General features: G+C 46.1%; 1 protein-coding gene, 1 long non-coding RNA gene and 1 other non-coding gene across 4 annotated transcripts in view; 2 read left to right on the top strand and 1 right to left on the bottom strand.

The window, feature by feature from the left end:
- Positions 1-139: 139 nt before the first annotated feature.
- PDIA3 (protein disulfide isomerase family A member 3) lies at positions 140-10,810 on the top strand. Its single transcript, XM_061570943.1, has 13 exons — positions 140-348; positions 1,315-1,393; positions 3,389-3,506; positions 4,262-4,369; positions 4,597-4,723; positions 5,155-5,271; positions 6,204-6,329; positions 6,773-6,955; positions 7,444-7,552; positions 8,207-8,335; positions 8,766-8,845; positions 8,955-9,012; positions 9,237-10,810. Exons 1-13 carry the CDS (start codon positions 200-202, stop codon positions 9,351-9,353), a joined length of 1,500 nt encoding a protein of 499 aa, XP_061426927.1. The 5' UTR covers positions 140-199; the 3' UTR covers positions 9,354-10,810.
- An 821-nt stretch (positions 10,811-11,631) lies between these two features.
- Positions 11,632-11,704, bottom strand: TRNAK-CUU (transfer RNA lysine (anticodon CUU)). Its single transcript has one exon. It is a non-coding gene; the product is annotated as a tRNA-Lys (tRNA).
- A 4,813-nt stretch (positions 11,705-16,517) lies between these two features.
- The window catches only part of LOC133354249 (uncharacterized), a 21,163-nt gene continuing 20,722 nt past the window's right edge, over positions 16,518-16,958 (top strand). For both annotated transcript variants that reach the window (XR_009756557.1, XR_009756555.1), the window contains exon 1: positions 16,518-16,773. This is a non-coding gene — a long non-coding RNA (uncharacterized LOC133354249). The remainder of the gene's footprint in view (positions 16,774-16,958) is intronic.

Raw genomic sequence — 16,958 nt, forward strand, 5'->3', positions numbered from 1 at the left:
CTGCCGCCACCCCCGAGACAGCCGCGAGCAGAGACAGCAGCAGCAGAGACACACAGCAGCAGAGACAGCAGCAGCAGAGACAGCAGCAGCAGAGACAGCAGCAGCAGCAGAGACAGCAGCAGCACACACACAGCAGCAGAGACAGCAGCAGCACACACACAGCAGCACACAGCAGCAGCAACCCGCCACGCTGTCCGTCATGGTGCCCGCCGCCTCCTGCTCCCTCGTCGCCCTCCTCGCGCTGCTCGCCGCGGCGAGCGCCAGCGATGTGCTCGACCTCACGGACGCCGACTTCGCGTCCAGAGTGGCCGGCCACGACATGGTGCTCGTCGAGTTCTTCGCGCCCTGGTGAGCGAGGGGAGGAGGAGGGGGAGGCCGTGAGCGAGGCGCTTGCTGGAGGCGAGGTCGCCCGGCGTGTGGCAGGGAAGCCGGCAGGGGTTCTAGGCGAGGCCGCGGCTCTCGGCTTCGCGTGCCTCTGCGTTGAGGGGGTTGAGTTGCCAATGGGAATGTCTCGGTGCTTTTTAAAAAGACAATCGTTGCAAGAAAGAACACCGCCGGGCGAACGCCACTTCAAGAGATGTGACGGTAGTTGTGACCGTGCACTTGCTAATGAGTCGTGTTTGTGTGGCAGTGGCGCCGATTAATTTGCACGTCGAGTCTTAAAGGAAATGCTCGCGGCCGGGCACTTTAAACTAATTTGGAATAAATTTCCCCGTCGTTTTAAAAGTAAAAATAATTGTTTAAATGCATCGTGTGTGCTGCCGTGATTTTTAAGTTGCTTGACTGGTGCCTGCTCCAAGTGGGTGATTTGTTAATGTTTGAGAATGGGTTTTAATCTATTTTTACAAGGGACTTGGTCAAATTCCAACCTCGGCTGTAAATCGACTTTTGTTTAAACAGGTTCAGGCTCGTCGTGATTTTTCGTGAGATATTGTTTGTGTTTGTCAAATGGTACATTGGCTAATGCATGTATAGTGATTAAAACGAATGCATGACGCAAACTTGCTTTTCCGTGTAATAAATATTAATCGATGTGACCTAACTTCGCGAAAATATAGCTCAATGTACGAGTTAATAAAGCTGTCATTAAATATGTTTAATGTAGCGTTGCCGTCCACCTAACGTTAGATGTGGACATAACGAATCTCGGTTCGGTCATCGCATGCTGACTGACGGTGGCCAACCCGACTCTGGTATTGCGCAATCGCCGTCGGTGCACGGCCCGTGGTTCGTGTCGTGTAACTCGACAAATGCCGCGGCTCCTCGCCGCCTCCTCCTCCTGACGCTGCCCAAATCATTGTCCACTCGCTCCAGGTGCGGCCACTGCAAGCGACTTGCCCCCGAGTACGAGAAGGCCGCCACCAAGCTGAAGAACACCGTCGCGCTGGCCAAGGTGCGTGCTCTGCCGTGCTCGCTGGCGAACTTTTGGGGTCTCTTCTGCCGCCCTTAACGACGTAACCCCCAGCTGCTGGGGATGGGTATCTCGGCAGGGGTGAAAGTTCGCCTTGTCGCCCACTCGTCTTCTCGTTTGGCCACACCCGGCTGCTGTCGTCAGCGCTGATCTCTCCACTTCAATAGGAACCCCCCACACACACTCCACCTCTTGCTTCCCGGTTCTCCCCCCCCCTCCCTCCTCATTGCCACCCTTCAGTAAACTTGCCGGGGTTGGGCACGTTCACGCCTCCCGAGCCGGACACGGATGTCGACCCAGGGGAGGGCTCCGTGAAGTGGGCGATGCAGCGTTGCCCTGAATGTTGCACAAAGCTTGGTTGTAGTGGGGGGGGGGGGGTAGTGCATTGTGTCTGCGTTTATACGCAACGTCTAGAAATGTGAACACCGCTGATGCTGCCTTGCAACCCTACTACTACAGGGCTGCCGGCCGTGGTGGCGCATACTTGGTATTTGCAGCGCTTTGCGTGATTCGATGTGGCCACCTTGCACCCACTCGACTAAATTGGACACGATTTAGAACCCATTTTAATTTATATCCTTGTGCGAGTGCCCTTTCTCCAGGTCGCCTGTTTTTCTCCCCCCCCCCCCCTTCTATTATAGCGCACTCGTTGCGTGAGCAGCAGTGGTTAATCGCGCTGTAATCCGTGACCCCGGAAGTGAAGTCGCCAGAGATGATGTGCAGCCTCAGTGTAGTTTTAGAGGAATGTTTAGCGTGTTATCATTCATCTTGTACAAAGAGTGCGTGGGACACGGGGGTAAATCGCTATGGGTGCGGACTATACTGAGCAGTTAGGTTTTTTCGGTAAAGTCACGTAGGTAAAAATAAATAATAAAAATTCTAGAAATAATAATAAAATAAATAATAAATCACGACGTTTCGGAAGGCAACACAAGTCTCCGTCATCAGGTGGGACCGTCACAGATACATTTACTGTATCAGGCGATTATTTTTATTTCTTATTTTTACCTATGTGACATTACCGAAAAAAACCTAAGAGTATGAATCCTTGCAGTCACTGACAGCTTCAAATCTAGAATTATACTGAGCAGGTTAGTTTTTTTATTATAAAATGAGCTTGAATGGGCACCAGTACAAAAGCAGGAAACTAAGAAATGAATGATTAATTTCACTGGTAAATTAAAGTTAAAATGTAGTTAGCAAAGGTCCCAATGCAGGACACTTGTTTTATGCGGCCTTGTGAATGTGTTAGCTCCTCAGAAGTAGTGTGGATTTGTGTGTGCAGCTTTTCAGTTCTTGCCACTGAATTTAGGTAATCCTAAGGATTAGAATGTGTGCTGTCTCACGTGGCAGAATGCATTTCAATCGACCTAAGCCGCACCGCCTAAACATGCAAAGCAAATATGTGGAGCCCAAAGGTCAATTTAATTTTAACTATAGCATGCTACTTTAAGTAATGACATTAGAGGCTTATTTTATTCTTCACTTTGTTTAAATCCTCCGATTTACTGTGGAAGCGCATTTTTAAAGGGCGGTACACTTAGTCCAACTTGGGTGTGGGTGTGCAGTATTGCCTGTAAGAGAAGGCACGATGTTGTATATTGATTTTACAGAGTCAGCCGAAAGGTCCCTCCCTATACCTGTAATTTCAGAAAAAATAATCTAGAGTCTAACTTAATTGAGGTATGAATCGGTGTGTAACTTAAACACAAATTGTTGCTTAAATTACAGTTAATCACGTAGTCGTACACAGGTGAGGATATAATATGAATTGGTATCAAGGCCGTGGAAACCTCAAGTCTAAGTAACAATAGCTTTATTTCAGTTAATTGTAAGAGCACTACTCACCCTTTCAGAGCGGTGCGCCCGCTTGCAAAATCAACGCCGAGTCTTTACGGCCATGCCCTCTTGTGTTGGAGGGAGGAAATACATGGCAATCTCAGCATGGTGTGACGTTTTTTCTTTACACTGTCACAGGTGGATTGCACCGCCAACACGGAAACGTGTAACAAGTTTGGCGTGAGTGGCTACCCCACTCTGAAGATATTCCGTGACGGCGAGCTGTCCAGCGACTACGATGGCCCCCGGACTGCTGGTACTCGCATTTTCTTGCGAATCGATACTGGAGTGATGTGGATGGGGGAGATGCTCATTGAAAGGGTGTCTGGCAAATGTTGGTTAAGTTACCATCTGGTATATTCGACCTGTGTATGATGGGGTCTATTTTTAGCAGAGGTGGGACAAAGTCATTGTTATGCAAGTCCAAGTCGAGTCTGAAGTCATCAAATTCATGACTCGAGTCTGACTCGAGTCCAAGTCACATGACTCGAGTCCACACCTCTGATTTTTAGTGCATCATATAAAAACAAAAATGTCCACTTTTATGTATACTTTTTAAGACGTTCATAATTAAATTAAATACCACCAGCAATTTTTAAGTGAAGTGTACATTTTTTGCAGTAAACAAAGCATAAGAGTTGTAGAAATTGGATGGCTATTTGCACAAATTGTTTTAACCAAAAAAATAATACTACTTTTGAGGTGGCTTAATTGCAACATTTTGAATCATTTTAAGCCCGTTAGACACGTTTATTAATTTTTGTTGAATTTTTGTTTCATTTCCAATCACTTGATAAGAGCTAATACAACATGTGTTGGCTTAGGAGGAATAATGATGACATGTAGTGTCATTTCTGTGGGTAACCTAACCCTTTGGTGTTTTTCCACAACGTGTTTTCCTAAAGTGCCCTTTGCTGATGCAAATAATGTTGCCCTTTGTCCAGAAAAGTCGGCTAAACCAGCCACGTGTCTGAGCACGTGCATATTCTGTTGTGTCTGTGTGCTGTGCAGATGGCATCGTTGGCTTCCTGAAGAAGCAAGCCGGCCCCAGCTCTGTGGAACTGAAGACTGTCGAGGACTTGGAGAAGTTTGTTGGGGATAGCGACCCCAGCATTTTAGGTGAGAAGCTTCCCTGAGCCACCGGACCCACGTCCGTCTGCTGTTAGGATCCTACACCGTTCTTGACTGGTCTCATGACGAGGTTATTGGCACCGTGTTGGCAGCTCCATTTGTTATCCCTCCCCACTTTTCAATTTCTTCACTTGGATGCGTGCAATTTTCCATGACGAACGACAAAGCTACGATGCGATTGTCTTCGTTATTGTTCCCTTTTTCTACGTTGGCAGGATTTTTCAAGGATGCGAGCGGTGATGCACAGACGGAGTTCATGAAGGTGGCGAGCTCGCAGAGGGATAACTACCGCTTTGCTCACAGCAACGTACAGGCCGTGTTGGACAAGCAGGGCACTGACGAGTGAGTGGCTCTCCGTTCGGCCGTGCTATCTGCTTGCCGCACCACACGTCACGTGCCCTGCCTGACACTTCTGGCGGTTGCTGCTCTGTCAAACCTAATTCCAGTGGCCGAATATTTTGGCTTTACTATTTCATAACGTTGGGTGCTGTTGCTTCCTGTAAGGGAGGGTTTCTAAGCGTTCAAATTATGTACTTAGCTGCTTTCGATTTGATATCGTTTGTAGTAGAGGATTATTAAACGATAGCTGTGAATTGCCAATTTATTCTGTATACCTATACATCACTGTAATTACTGGAAGCAGTTGTAGTACTTATCAGTTGGCACTTAAGAGTGGTGTAGGTGGTGTGCATACAATGTCAGTGTGTCAGGTGTACGCACGGACATGCGTCTGATCTGGGGGTATTGCATGCGTGGTGTGTGCGCGCGTTCAGGGCGATCGTGGTGTTTCGGCCGCTTCGCCTCGCTAGCAAGTTCGAGGAGACGCAGGTGACGTATGCCGAGGACTCCTACAGCTCTGCCAAGATCAAGGCCTTCATCCAGGACAACATGTGAGCACGACGGCGATCGCCGGCATGCGGCCCGTCCAACCATTACCATTAGCCCTGCATAATGCTCCCAGCAGGGGGCGGTGTAATTACAGCCATTGTTCAAGTGTTTAGTTTGTTGTCTCTCTCCGCCCTGCACCTTCGATTAGCACGGTTGGCGACCTATGGTGTGAACGACATTCTACGTGCACAAAGTGTTTGTACATTTTGCAATGGTGGAATGTCTGCCTTCAACCTGCATTGACCAGCATGGTCAAATATGGTCAAATAACCCTTGCATGGTGTGGGGTGGCCCTCGTCTAGCAGTGGATTGAGAATGCATCGTGGTATTAATCTCAGTGCCTTGTATTTATCCAGAAAAGCCTCGCAGAGTCTCGATTTAATTTGGCGCTGTAAAAAAATACTTGGCCAATTTTTAGGCTTTGTTTCCATGAATTTGAACCAGGTGGGGATAGCAATGACTGCATACATTTGTTAACACGCTTGCTTTACTGCCCCCTACTGTCCACTTCATATTCTATCGGATTTATCACAAATCTATATCATCTACACCAGGGGTCGGCAACCAAAATAACAAGAAGAGCCATTTCTTTCCAATTCGGTACAAAATTCAGTATTTCAAGAGCCGCAATGCATCTGAGTACATACTGTACATACGTACATATCGTCAAGAAGCAGCCCGTAAAGAGCCGCATGCGGCTCCGGAGCCGTAGGTTGCCGACCCCTGATCTACACCAACCCTTGCCTCCAAAGCGTGAGATCACTTGCATTCTCCACAACACCCGGCTCATTCTTTTGAGATGGCTGTGGTCCACAATTTGTTTTCAATTGTACAAAAAATATTGCAAACGTAAGCATTCCCAAAGATGCACCGCTTATGGAAGGAGGAGGAGGGGGTGGTCTTAAGTTTTTTTTTGTCCCCTCCCCACTTTCAGTCTGGGAATCTGCCCACACCTTACGGATGACAACAAGGACCTGTTCAAGGGCAAGGACCTGCTGGTGGCTTATTATGACGTCGACTACACCAAGAACCCCAAGGGCTCCAACTACTGGAGGAACAGGTGCACTTCCTACCCACCCACCATTTGCGCATTTACTCGCATACGCTTATGAACTTTGACAGCCAGTTGAGCAGTCGATACAAATGCCGCCCTTTTGTAAGGGAGACGAAGCATTCAAACGAAGTGCAGCGTTACTTTGCCTCGGTCCAGAACGGCAAAACGATGCATCCGTTGAAATCGAATCCGATGAGAAAAATAATCGTTTGAATATAAAATTCAGTATAACAACACACAATCCTTAACCTTTCAACTGTGCATTGCATTCAAATTTTTAAAAGCTCCGCAGCTCTGACCAATACTGCAAAAACAAACCATGTTCTGCGTGAAGTCTTGCCCTGCGTGCTGTTTGTGGATGCCTCCCTGCGTGCGTTTCCCCCCCCCCCCCCCTTTCCGTAACGCTGGCTGAACCACTCGTGCTGCTCTGGTGTGCCCCCCCCCCGCAGGGTGATGAAGGTGGCCAAAAAGTTCATCGAGGAGGGCCACACCTTGAGCTACGCCATCGCCAACCACAAGGACTTTGGGCAGCAGCTGTCCGACTACGGGCTGGAGCACGTGAGTGGGGACGTGCCCGTGGTTGCCATCAAGAAGAGCAACGGCGACAAATACATCCTGCGCGAGGAGTTCACGTGAGTGAGCGTGTCCCCCCTCGCCTCGCACCATCGCGGATGCTGCCTGGTTTCAAAATACTGACTGACGTGAGGTGCAGACTTTCAGTTGGCACGGGGCTTTTCACTTCCGGGTACGTTCAAATATTTGAAAGTACGATAGATGTCAAGCTTCTCCCTCCAAAAAAAGTCAATTGTTGCATTTATTTCACATCGGGTTTGACCTTTCTATGCACTGTCACTTTTATAAAGGTGGTATTTTAGGTGATTTAATAGTTAACTTGGTTGTGTTTGCTTGTCATCTAGAATGTTGGTGAAATATTTGAAAACGTGGTGCTAAATGTGAGGTGTCTGATAATATAATTCTGCCGTTTGTTTCTAAATCTGTGTTAGTTTGCAGGTTTTTTTGCTGCATGACGTTGGTGTGTAATGTGAAGCCCTGCTAGGTCCATGTGCGATGGTTAACACGTGCTTTTTTTACACGTGCATTTGGTGCTGTGTGCGTACAGGCGCGACGGAAAGTCTCTTGAAAACTTCCTGCAGGATTACTTCGATGGAAAACTCAAGAAGCACCTCAAGTCTGAGCCCATCCCCGAGGACAACGATGGGCCTGTGAAGGTCAGCTCTAACATGACCTCATCACCTACTCTGTTCTCTAGGGCCCAGAGTGAAAGTCATTTTGCCATAGCAGTGTGGAACTTTGGTTCAAGCAATCCGAGGAAAGCCATGAGTGTAATAGTAATTTCAGATAGTTGTGCTGTCTCCGACTCGCCAATGTCCTCGTGCGATGTCTCTCGGCATTTTCCTATCGCTAATAATCCTGAGTGCACCTGATCTTGGGTGCTAAGCAGGGTGGAGCCTGGGGGGCCAGTACTTTGACTCGTCGCCACCACATGCAAACAAGTTGTCATAGACCGCTGCAGGATTGCTTGCGTGGTCATCTACAGATGGCAGTTGCGCACAATCAATTGTTGTACTTTACAACTATGCTCCCCATCATCACAATCTGTGGGCAGAGAGCCCGTAGGTGTCCACTGCACATTCCCCATCTTCACTTACCTGCATTACCCAGCATGGTGAAGTGTGCTCAAATAAAACTCCCATTGCTAGCATGGAAGGCCCTCATCCAGCAGAATTTTGACAAAGTGCTGATACATGTGTGGTCGACAATAACCAATATTTGTACGGATAATTTGTTACTCGAACGGGCATGGGGTGGGGCGAGCGGAGGGGGATCGTGATGCGGCGATGAGCACAATCTGACCTCCGCAGGTGGTGGTGGCCGAGATATTTGACGAGCTGGTGAACGACGAGAGCAAAGACGTGCTGATTGAGTTCTACGCGCCATGGTGCGGACACTGCAAGAACCTGGAGCCCAAGTACCTGGAGCTCGCCGATAAGGTACGGCCTCTCCCCGTATTGGTAATTTCATGACCTTGTTAAGAATCGTTATTTGAAACTCATTTTATTGTTCGTCTTCCACCCTCTCGTTCATTCATTCAAATAATAGTAATTTGTGCATAGACTTCACAATCTGTAAGGTAATCCATTCTTGCGTGCACGTTTGGAGTAAAGTGTAAATCTATTTTAGCCGCCTTTGGGTCTTTCGGTAAAGTAACGTAGATTGGTTTATTTTTATTAATTTGAACCCATCTACGTGACTTTACTGAAAGACCCAAAGAATATGAATTCCTGCGGTCACGAAGGCTTTAAGTCAAGATCTATTTTGGCCACTAAATCGTTATGCCTAAATTTAGCCTGTTGCTTTGAATTATTGCTGATAAATGTATTGATTTTTATTGATTTGTTCTCAATAATTGCTCCTCAACAGCTCAAGAACGACCCCAACATCCTCATCGCCAAGATGGACGCCACAGCGAATGACGTTCCGGCTCAGTATGATGTCAGAGGGTGAGTTTCCTTGTTCCGTGAAGCTGCGTTTGATGTGCACACCTCCGCTAACCATCTCCCCGTTTACTAAGTGCTTTACTCTCTCCCCATGCCCCTCTCACATACTCAGGTTCCCAACTATATACTTCTCCCCGATGGGTAGCAAGGACAGCCCCAAGAAATACGAGGTGAGTGAGGCCTGCAAGGCAAGTGCACGCTCTCGAAAAACGCCGTACCACTCGGAGGGAATGCGACATCATCTAAGCACGTCCTGACAGTATTGCTGCAATCCTAACGGTGTCATTCAACTATGACGCCTATAAACACTTGTTGCTTACCCCCTCCGTGTGCCCCATGCCATACGAAAGAGACTTGGATGGAGTTTGACGTGTATGTGGATGTACGTGTACAGGGGGGCCGCGAGGTGAGCGACTTCATCAGCTACTTGAAGCGGGAGGCGACCAAGAAGCCCGTGGTCGTGGAAGAGGAGAAGAAGAAAGAGAAAAAGAAGTCCGATGATGAGCTTTAAGGTGGCCGTGTAGGGTGGGGGGGGGCGGGCAGCACTTGATCATGGGGATGGGTTTTGCGTGTTGCTTTTTTTTGTAAAAAGCAACAACATTTAGGTTTTTTTTTTTTTTGGACCAGTCCCCCCGCAGCGTTCACGGCACATTCCCAGACACTGCGAGTTTTATTTTGTAATATTTTTTTTGTGTTGTCTGTGATAATCCAAGGCCAGGCCTTAAAGCCTTTGGATGTTTTTTTTTGGTTACATGACGGCAACTTCATTGGCTCGCCCTGCTGTGTGTAAAGCGCTTGTTTCCCAGGACGGCCTGGCAATTGTCAGTGCTGAACGCTGCAGCGTAGATCTAAAGTTGGAGCACACTGAAACGCGCATGGTAGGGGATGGCGTAATTTTTTTACTAGCTGGGGTGGGGGTTGTAGTATAAGATTAATAAATTGAACTTGCTACGCTCTTCCCTTAACCTTGCCAAGAAAATGACTGCAACAAATGTTGGTTTCAGAATCCCTGTGTGTGCCCCCCCCGGCTGTTCGGTGCATGTTTTAAACCCACTGATTATCTAAATCACCACTGCTTGTGCTGGAGTCTAGGAGATGTTACTGTGCCACGGAGAAATTCCATCCCTGCGCAGCGCTTTTCAAAATACTGTTGTCTCTTCATACTGTCATCTTCTCATACTGTCTCGTCTCCAGTTCTCGTTGGATGGCGCTGGGCCTTGGGGCGTTACATTTCTTTGTGTGCGGGCGACCGTTGTGAGATTTGGACCACCTGTGGTGGGTTAACTCGAAGCAAAATTGCTTTGGGAACCGGTTTTCCACAAATGTGAAGTACCCACCGCCAATTTCAAACGGCAGTGTAACTCATTATAATGGTCATGCATATAATTACGGAACAATATATTTTGCTTTGTTTATCCACCCAAGCCCATCTGATATTGCTTTAATGAGAGGGTGGGAAGGCTTTCCGTGGTACAAACGTCTTGTGCTGCTAACGCCAAGAATCCAAGTGGCTTCTTGGCATGACCTACCAGCCCCCGAAGGAAATGTTGTCGATGCACTGCTCTGGGGTACAGGTGCGATGCGGGCATTTAGTGGTTCTAAAACTCTGCGCAAATGTTTTCAACAATTAAAATTCGCACCAACAGTATTCCATCATGGGTGTGAAACCTGCTTTTGAGAGTGTGGCCTGTTTTAGTGCCCTTTATAACAGATGTTTCACTGCCACGTAATGCCTTACAACTTCATTTACCCAAACAAGACCCTAGAAATTCCTTTATTTCGATTTCGACGCTGTAAATGGGGGGGGGGTGATTTAAATTCCTTTACATTGAAAACTGAGTGGAGTGCTTGCATTCCTGTTGTCACGATGGCTCTGGCTTGAGGGAGTTGTGCAGGTTTGCAGTGTGGATGTTCTCTGGGCGAGGCTTCAAAATAAAATGAACAATGTGTGCGTTGCACTGACGTGAACCCCAGAGAGTGTGCCCTCAATATTGGATGTTGTGTGTGAATGTGGTTTTTTTGTAACGCAACGTTCGTTTACATTTCACACGGATTCCCAGGTGCTCATTGACTATCGGTCAACTTTTACACGCGAAACAATATCCACAAATATGGGGTCCTGAGAAAAATACGTTCTTTAGATTTCACTGCATCTGTTTCCTAAAATAATACACGTACGACTTAACATTATAGCTTGCAAAACACAATTGGGAGTTAAATGGTTTACACGGTTAAAACAATATGGGAAATTCCTCCAAAATCCACTCCCCTTAACCATGAACACACGGCGCTCTGCTATGCAACATCTTCACTATGAACACTGCTGTGATCTTCCATCTTGTTCACTACCGTTTACAACACTATGCTGTACCATATACCATATTGTTCACCATTAAACACGGCGCTCTGCTATGCAACGTCTTCACCATGGACGCACACTGTTATGCTACACGCCATCTTTGTGCACTACGTTTTATTATTTTGACTTTGAACTTAAACTTTGACGATGTGTTGATCGCTGCAAGGGAAGTGTTTTATACGGCACTTAAATCTTTAAGGAATGTAGAATATGAAATTCTAAAGGATTCTTGAAATTACAACATGTGTCTGTGGGGGGCGCAAGAGACGTATAACCAGATGTGGATTTCGTTAAAACATCGAGTATCTTTCAAACTGACATCCTTGATCAAACAAGTAGTCTGGCAACAAACGCGTGAACATCAGTTTCAACTTTAATTCAAAGGTACGATTCAGGGAGGGAAAAAAATGTGATTATAAAAAAAGGTGCGCGCCCAACGTGGGGCTCGAACCCACGACCCTGAGATTAAGAGTCTCATGCTCTACCGACTGAGCTAGCCGGGCAGCTGGGGAACCGGGAGGTTCGGTGGGTTGAAGTCATTCACTATCGGTGCGACGGTGGCTGAAATTTGGACTTGTGACTTATTTAGTGTAAATTACCACCATATTAATGGAATGTTTAAACACCCATGGCACATGCATGACTGTAGTGTTACCATTGCTGCTTCATTTGGACCTGCGTCTCGTGGCTGAGGTTCTGGCTTTAAAAAGGAACGCGTGTATTCAGCAACCTGGCTCTGAAGGGATATTCTGCTTTATTGATTAATTAACATTGTGCCGAATAGAAACTCGATCTCGCAATTGGAAGTTTAGAATTTCCTACATAAGCGTTCACGCCAGATATATAATTCAGAATAGTTTTTTGAGGTTGGATCGTGTAGGTATAATGTGAATGTTTAACTGTAACACTTTTCACCAATAAACAGATTTACTTGATCACATTTCGGCTGTTGGCTGCTAACCATCGACGGCGGTCGTCACCGCATCGCGTGGCGCTTTCAGATGCGCTTCTGCGGCCGTCTGGAACGCTCTTCCGATATTACACTTTGAAATCATCATCTCGATTGACGATCTAATTTCTTTAAAACTGCTTTTTGTATTTGGTTTGTCCTTCCCCGCACATCCGATTAGCACGGTTGGCTACGTACGGTGTAAAAGAAGTTCAACATAGAGTCTAACCATTTAAATCGCACGCAATCCACTTCAAACGATTGGACTCTGTTGCCCTGCGCGGCTGTGCTCGTGATGGCCCAAGACGCCACGTTAAAGACTCCGGATAAAGAAGATCGTGCCTTCAAACTCTGAGCTCTTGCTAACAACTTGATGGTACTACTGGGGTGAAATCTGCAGCGAAATAAAAAAAAATTTAATCATAACCTGCAGAAAAACTCAAATCAACCTTATTTACGCGATCGAACCCAAAAAACGTTATTATGAATATTGGTCTCGAAAGCCGACGAGTCTAAACTTATGTGTTTGCCTGCCGGACCGCAGTGAAAGTAATTTTGACACGCCGATACAAACAATGCGTAATCTTGTGTAAATCTTCATCTAATTAAACAATGCATTGGAAACAAGTTAAAGTTGCGTAAGAATTCCCAACTGGTCGGCTTCAAAGAGAAGCTGGTTTGTGAAGTGTTGGTGATGCAGTGTCCAAGTGGAGGGTGACAATGTGACGAGTGACACGCACACACCATCCCACCGCCTAAAATAAGAACATTATGGTGACTTTAACAACCCCGAAACGCATTCATTAATAACATTGTGACCTTCAAAGGAAAACATATAGGCGACGTTTCAGGCAATGACCCTTCCTGTGTGAATTGTGCTTGCGTTGTTACACCGCCAACGCAGCAGCAGCAGCAGCATCGATTAATCTGTTCCAATTCTATGAATCGCATACTCTTTTTTTTCCTCCTGATGACGATTGCTTGTGTTGTGATCGAAACGTCGTAGTTTTTTGTTATTTTTGTTATTTTCTTTGAACCGATCTCCGTGACTTTACCGAAAGACCCAGAGAATAATCGCAAACCCGTCAACCCTTTATCAGTGCTGCCTACCTCATTACAGACCAACTCAGACCTCAATGGTCACCCCGTGCCCCTCATAAACCTCAACGTTCAACCTACAAAGTTCCATCATCACAACGGAGACACACAAACAAGGAGACTATTCATGTTTTACTTGATTTCCCTGCACAACAATACGGGTAGACCCAGTGCCGGATTATCCCAGTAGCAAAGGTAGCTAAGTACATATGTAGTAGCTTCTACATATGTACATATGTTGGAACATATGTTGGAACAGATGTAGTAGTAGCTACTACTACATGTGTTGTAGCTACGGGCCCCGCACTTTCAAGGGCCCCGCGCTAAACGCTTTCAAGCTATCAATTCCGGTTCAGTGATTCTGCACTTGCTCTATTACTATAGTACTATACTGCCTTCAACTTGTATGAACGACTGGGTGTTTAAGGTTAGCGATCGGTCATATTTTCTGGCTGTATAGCAAATTAAAAAATACAATTTATTTACTGTGCAAATAAAAAAGCTTGTGTTTTAATATTTACGTATTTTTTATATTTAGTGCCCCTTTATAACATCGTGCCGCTCTAGCTTAATCCGGCACTGGGTGTTGAACCGTATGGGTTGACAGGTGACGATGGAGTCGTCGAGATTGAGATAAACCGCCCCATCTCTCGATTTAGGGCTTTCGTGACTGCAGGGATTCATCTTCTTGGTTCTTTCGGTAAAGTCACGTAGAAGGGACAGCGCTGTCGCCTCGACAGACCTGGTTTTCACCTGAGGACGGCTGCTTGCGTTGTGGCCGAAACGTCGTGAGAATTGTTTTATTATGTTTTATTTGTATTATTTTATTGCTTCCCTTCTACGTGACTTTACCGAAAGAACCAAGAAGATGACCGCCCCATCTCGTTAGGGGCTGTCAATAAATGACGTCACGCACCTAGGGGGGGGGGGGGGGGTCAGACATGGTGACGATGTGTGACGGGGGGAGAGAGTTTGAGAAATGTGACGTCACATAAACATGCGCAACTTTCAATAAATATAGACAACACGTTCTACTTATGATAATTGGTTTTTTACCTTTCTATCTGGCAACAAAACTGACACCTTTTTACAAGGAGTCATGTTTGCATAGACCACAATACCTGCAGTCATAATGCAAACAAAAAACATAACTGATAATGTGCACTGTCCGTGAAGTTGATTGGTCCACACCCGAGACAGCTTTCCTTAGAGCCCAGTCTCACATGGGTTGGACCAGATGACGCCAAAAGGCGCCTTTTTAGTGTGGACCAATCAACTTCAAGGACAGTGTACATTATCAAGAGTTATGGTTTTTTTTGCATTATGACTGCAGGTATTGTGGTCTATGCAAACATGACTCCTTGTAAAAAGGTGTCAGTTTTGTTGCCAGATAGAAGGTAAAAAAACAATTATCATATTTTTACTGGCAAATGAGGTTCCCATAACGTTCTACTTAATTAAATTGACTTTTTAATAAATGTTTTCTCCTACAACATCAGAATGCAGCGCCACATTAAATACGCACTACAATGACAATAGTTTAAAGCGATTTGAAGCATGTTATATTTGGGGAGGGGGCAGAGCTTTGTGACGTCATATTTGAGGGGGGGGGGGTCTGACTTTGTGACGCCGTGTGACGAGGGGGGGGGGGTCAAAAATCGTCCAAAATCGCGTGACGTCATTTATGGACGGCCCCTGACGGCAATGCCACGCGTGGAGTTGGAACCGCCGATGATCACCACTGTCACCATACATCACGAACTATTGCTAACTAAATAAACAATCAAAGTAATTTTAATTTTTTACCTACGTGACTTTACCGAAAAAACCTAAGAATATGAATCCTTGCAGTCACGAAAGCTTCAAATCTAGCAATAATGACATCTCATCACAAACATCTTTGTCGCGTAATAAGTCCGAAGCGCCTGCGCCGCGTGACGTGCGTGACTTGTGTCGGGGCCGATGCAACAACCATCATCATCATCATACCCGAGCTCATCGATACAATACAAATCGTAGTGCGTATAGGCGTGCAATTACAGCTATTACAAATCGTAGTGCGTATAGGCGTGCAATTACAGCTATTACAAATCGTAGTGCGTATAGGCGTGCAATTACAGCTATTACAAATCGTAGTGCGTATAGGCGTGCAATTACAGCTATTACAAATCGTAGTGCGTATAGGCGTGCAATTACAGCTATTACAAATCGTAGTGCGTATAGGCGTGCAATTACAGCTATTACAAATCGTAGTGCGTATAGGCGTGCAATTACAGCTATTACAAATCGTAGTGCGTATAGGCGTGCAATTACAGCTATTACAAATCGTAGTGCGTATAGGCGTGCAATTACAGCTATTACAAATCGTAGTGCGTATAGGCGTGCAATTACAGCTATTACAAATCGTAGTGCGTATAGGCGTGCAATTACAGCTATTACAAATCGTAGTGCGTATAGGCGTGCAATTACAGCTATTACAAATCGTAGTGCGTATAGGCGTGCAATTACAGCTATTACAAATCGTAGTGCGTATAGGCGTGCAATTACAGCTATTACAAATCGTAGTGCGTATAGGCGTGCAATTACAGCTATTACAAATCGTAGTGCGTATAGGCGTGCAATTACAGCTATTACAAATCGTAGTGCGTATAGGCGTGCAATTACAGCTATTACAAATCGTAGTGCGTATAGGCGTGCAATTACAGCTATTACAAATCGTAGTACGTATAGGCGTGCAATTACAGCTATTACAAATCGTAGTGCGTATAGGCGTGCAATTACAGCTATTACAAATCGTAGTGCGTATAGGCGTGCAATTACAGCTATTACAAATCGCAGTGCGTATAGGTATCCGCTGCCATGCATTATAAACCGTAGTCAGTATAAGCGGCAAGCGTGATGTCATTATACATTATAATACGTATGGCACGCCTTATACATCGCAATTCACATAGGCGTTAGCTCACGTTCATTAAAATACAAAGCGTTGTCCGTATAAGTAGTATCTACTTGTCATTACGTTACAAATCATAATTCATCACAGGTATGCAGTGACAGGCATTTTGTACACCAGAAGGTATTTAGCTCACGCTCGTTGATTACAAACTGTAGTGCAGAAAAGCAGCTCACTCACATCGCATTATAAATCGTAGTCCGCATAGACAGACGGCGGGGCGTGTATTGTAAATCGTAATGCAGATACGCGCGCTCTCACTATAACTCATTGAGGCGGGGGCGCCTCGCCATTGGTCGTGAGGCGGTCACGTGGCGCGCCGGACGCGTAAGCGCGCTGGGAAGTGTAAAGCGCCGCCGCGGAACGCGAACAGACCGCGCTAATTCTCCGCTTTTAATTCGCGCGACAAAATATAAAATTAACATCACCAGGGCAACAGATACAATTAACAACATCACCAGGGCAACAGATACAATTAACAACATCACCAGGGCAACAGATACAATTAACAACAGCACCAGCAGGACGAGGAACTGCTGCTGTGGTAGACGCAAGGCGGTGAGGCGGCTTCGGTGAGTGCGTGAGAAGCGTTAATGTTGTTGGTGGTGTTGGTGGTGTTGTTGGTGGTGTTGGTGGTGGTGTTGGTGGTGTTGTTGGTGGTGGTGTTGTTGGTATTGTTGGTGGTGTTGTTGTTGGTGTTGTTGGTGGTGTTGGTGGTGGTGTTGTTGGTGGTGTTGTTGTTGTTGGTGTTGTTGTT

Source organism: Lethenteron reissneri, chromosome 46, assembly GCF_015708825.2.
Source record: "Lethenteron reissneri isolate LAM-NWPU_2019-01 chromosome 46, ASM1570882v1, whole genome shotgun sequence".
NCBI classification, from domain to species: domain Eukaryota; kingdom Metazoa; phylum Chordata; class Hyperoartia; order Petromyzontiformes; family Petromyzontidae; genus Lethenteron; species Lethenteron reissneri.

Bases quoted from the DNA above. Each gene is read 5' to 3' on its own strand.
- PDIA3 (XM_061570943.1), top strand. From the start codon at position 200: ATGGTGCCCGCCGCCTCCTGCTCCCTCGTCGCCCTCCTCGCGCTGCTC. The intron at 8,336-8,765 runs GTACGGCCTCTC...GCTCCTCAACAG, and splicing joins ACCTGGAGCTCGCCGATAAG to CTCAAGAACGACCCCAACAT. The intron at 9,013-9,236 runs GTGAGTGAGGCC...GTACGTGTACAG, and splicing joins ACAGCCCCAAGAAATACGAG to GGGGGCCGCGAGGTGAGCGA.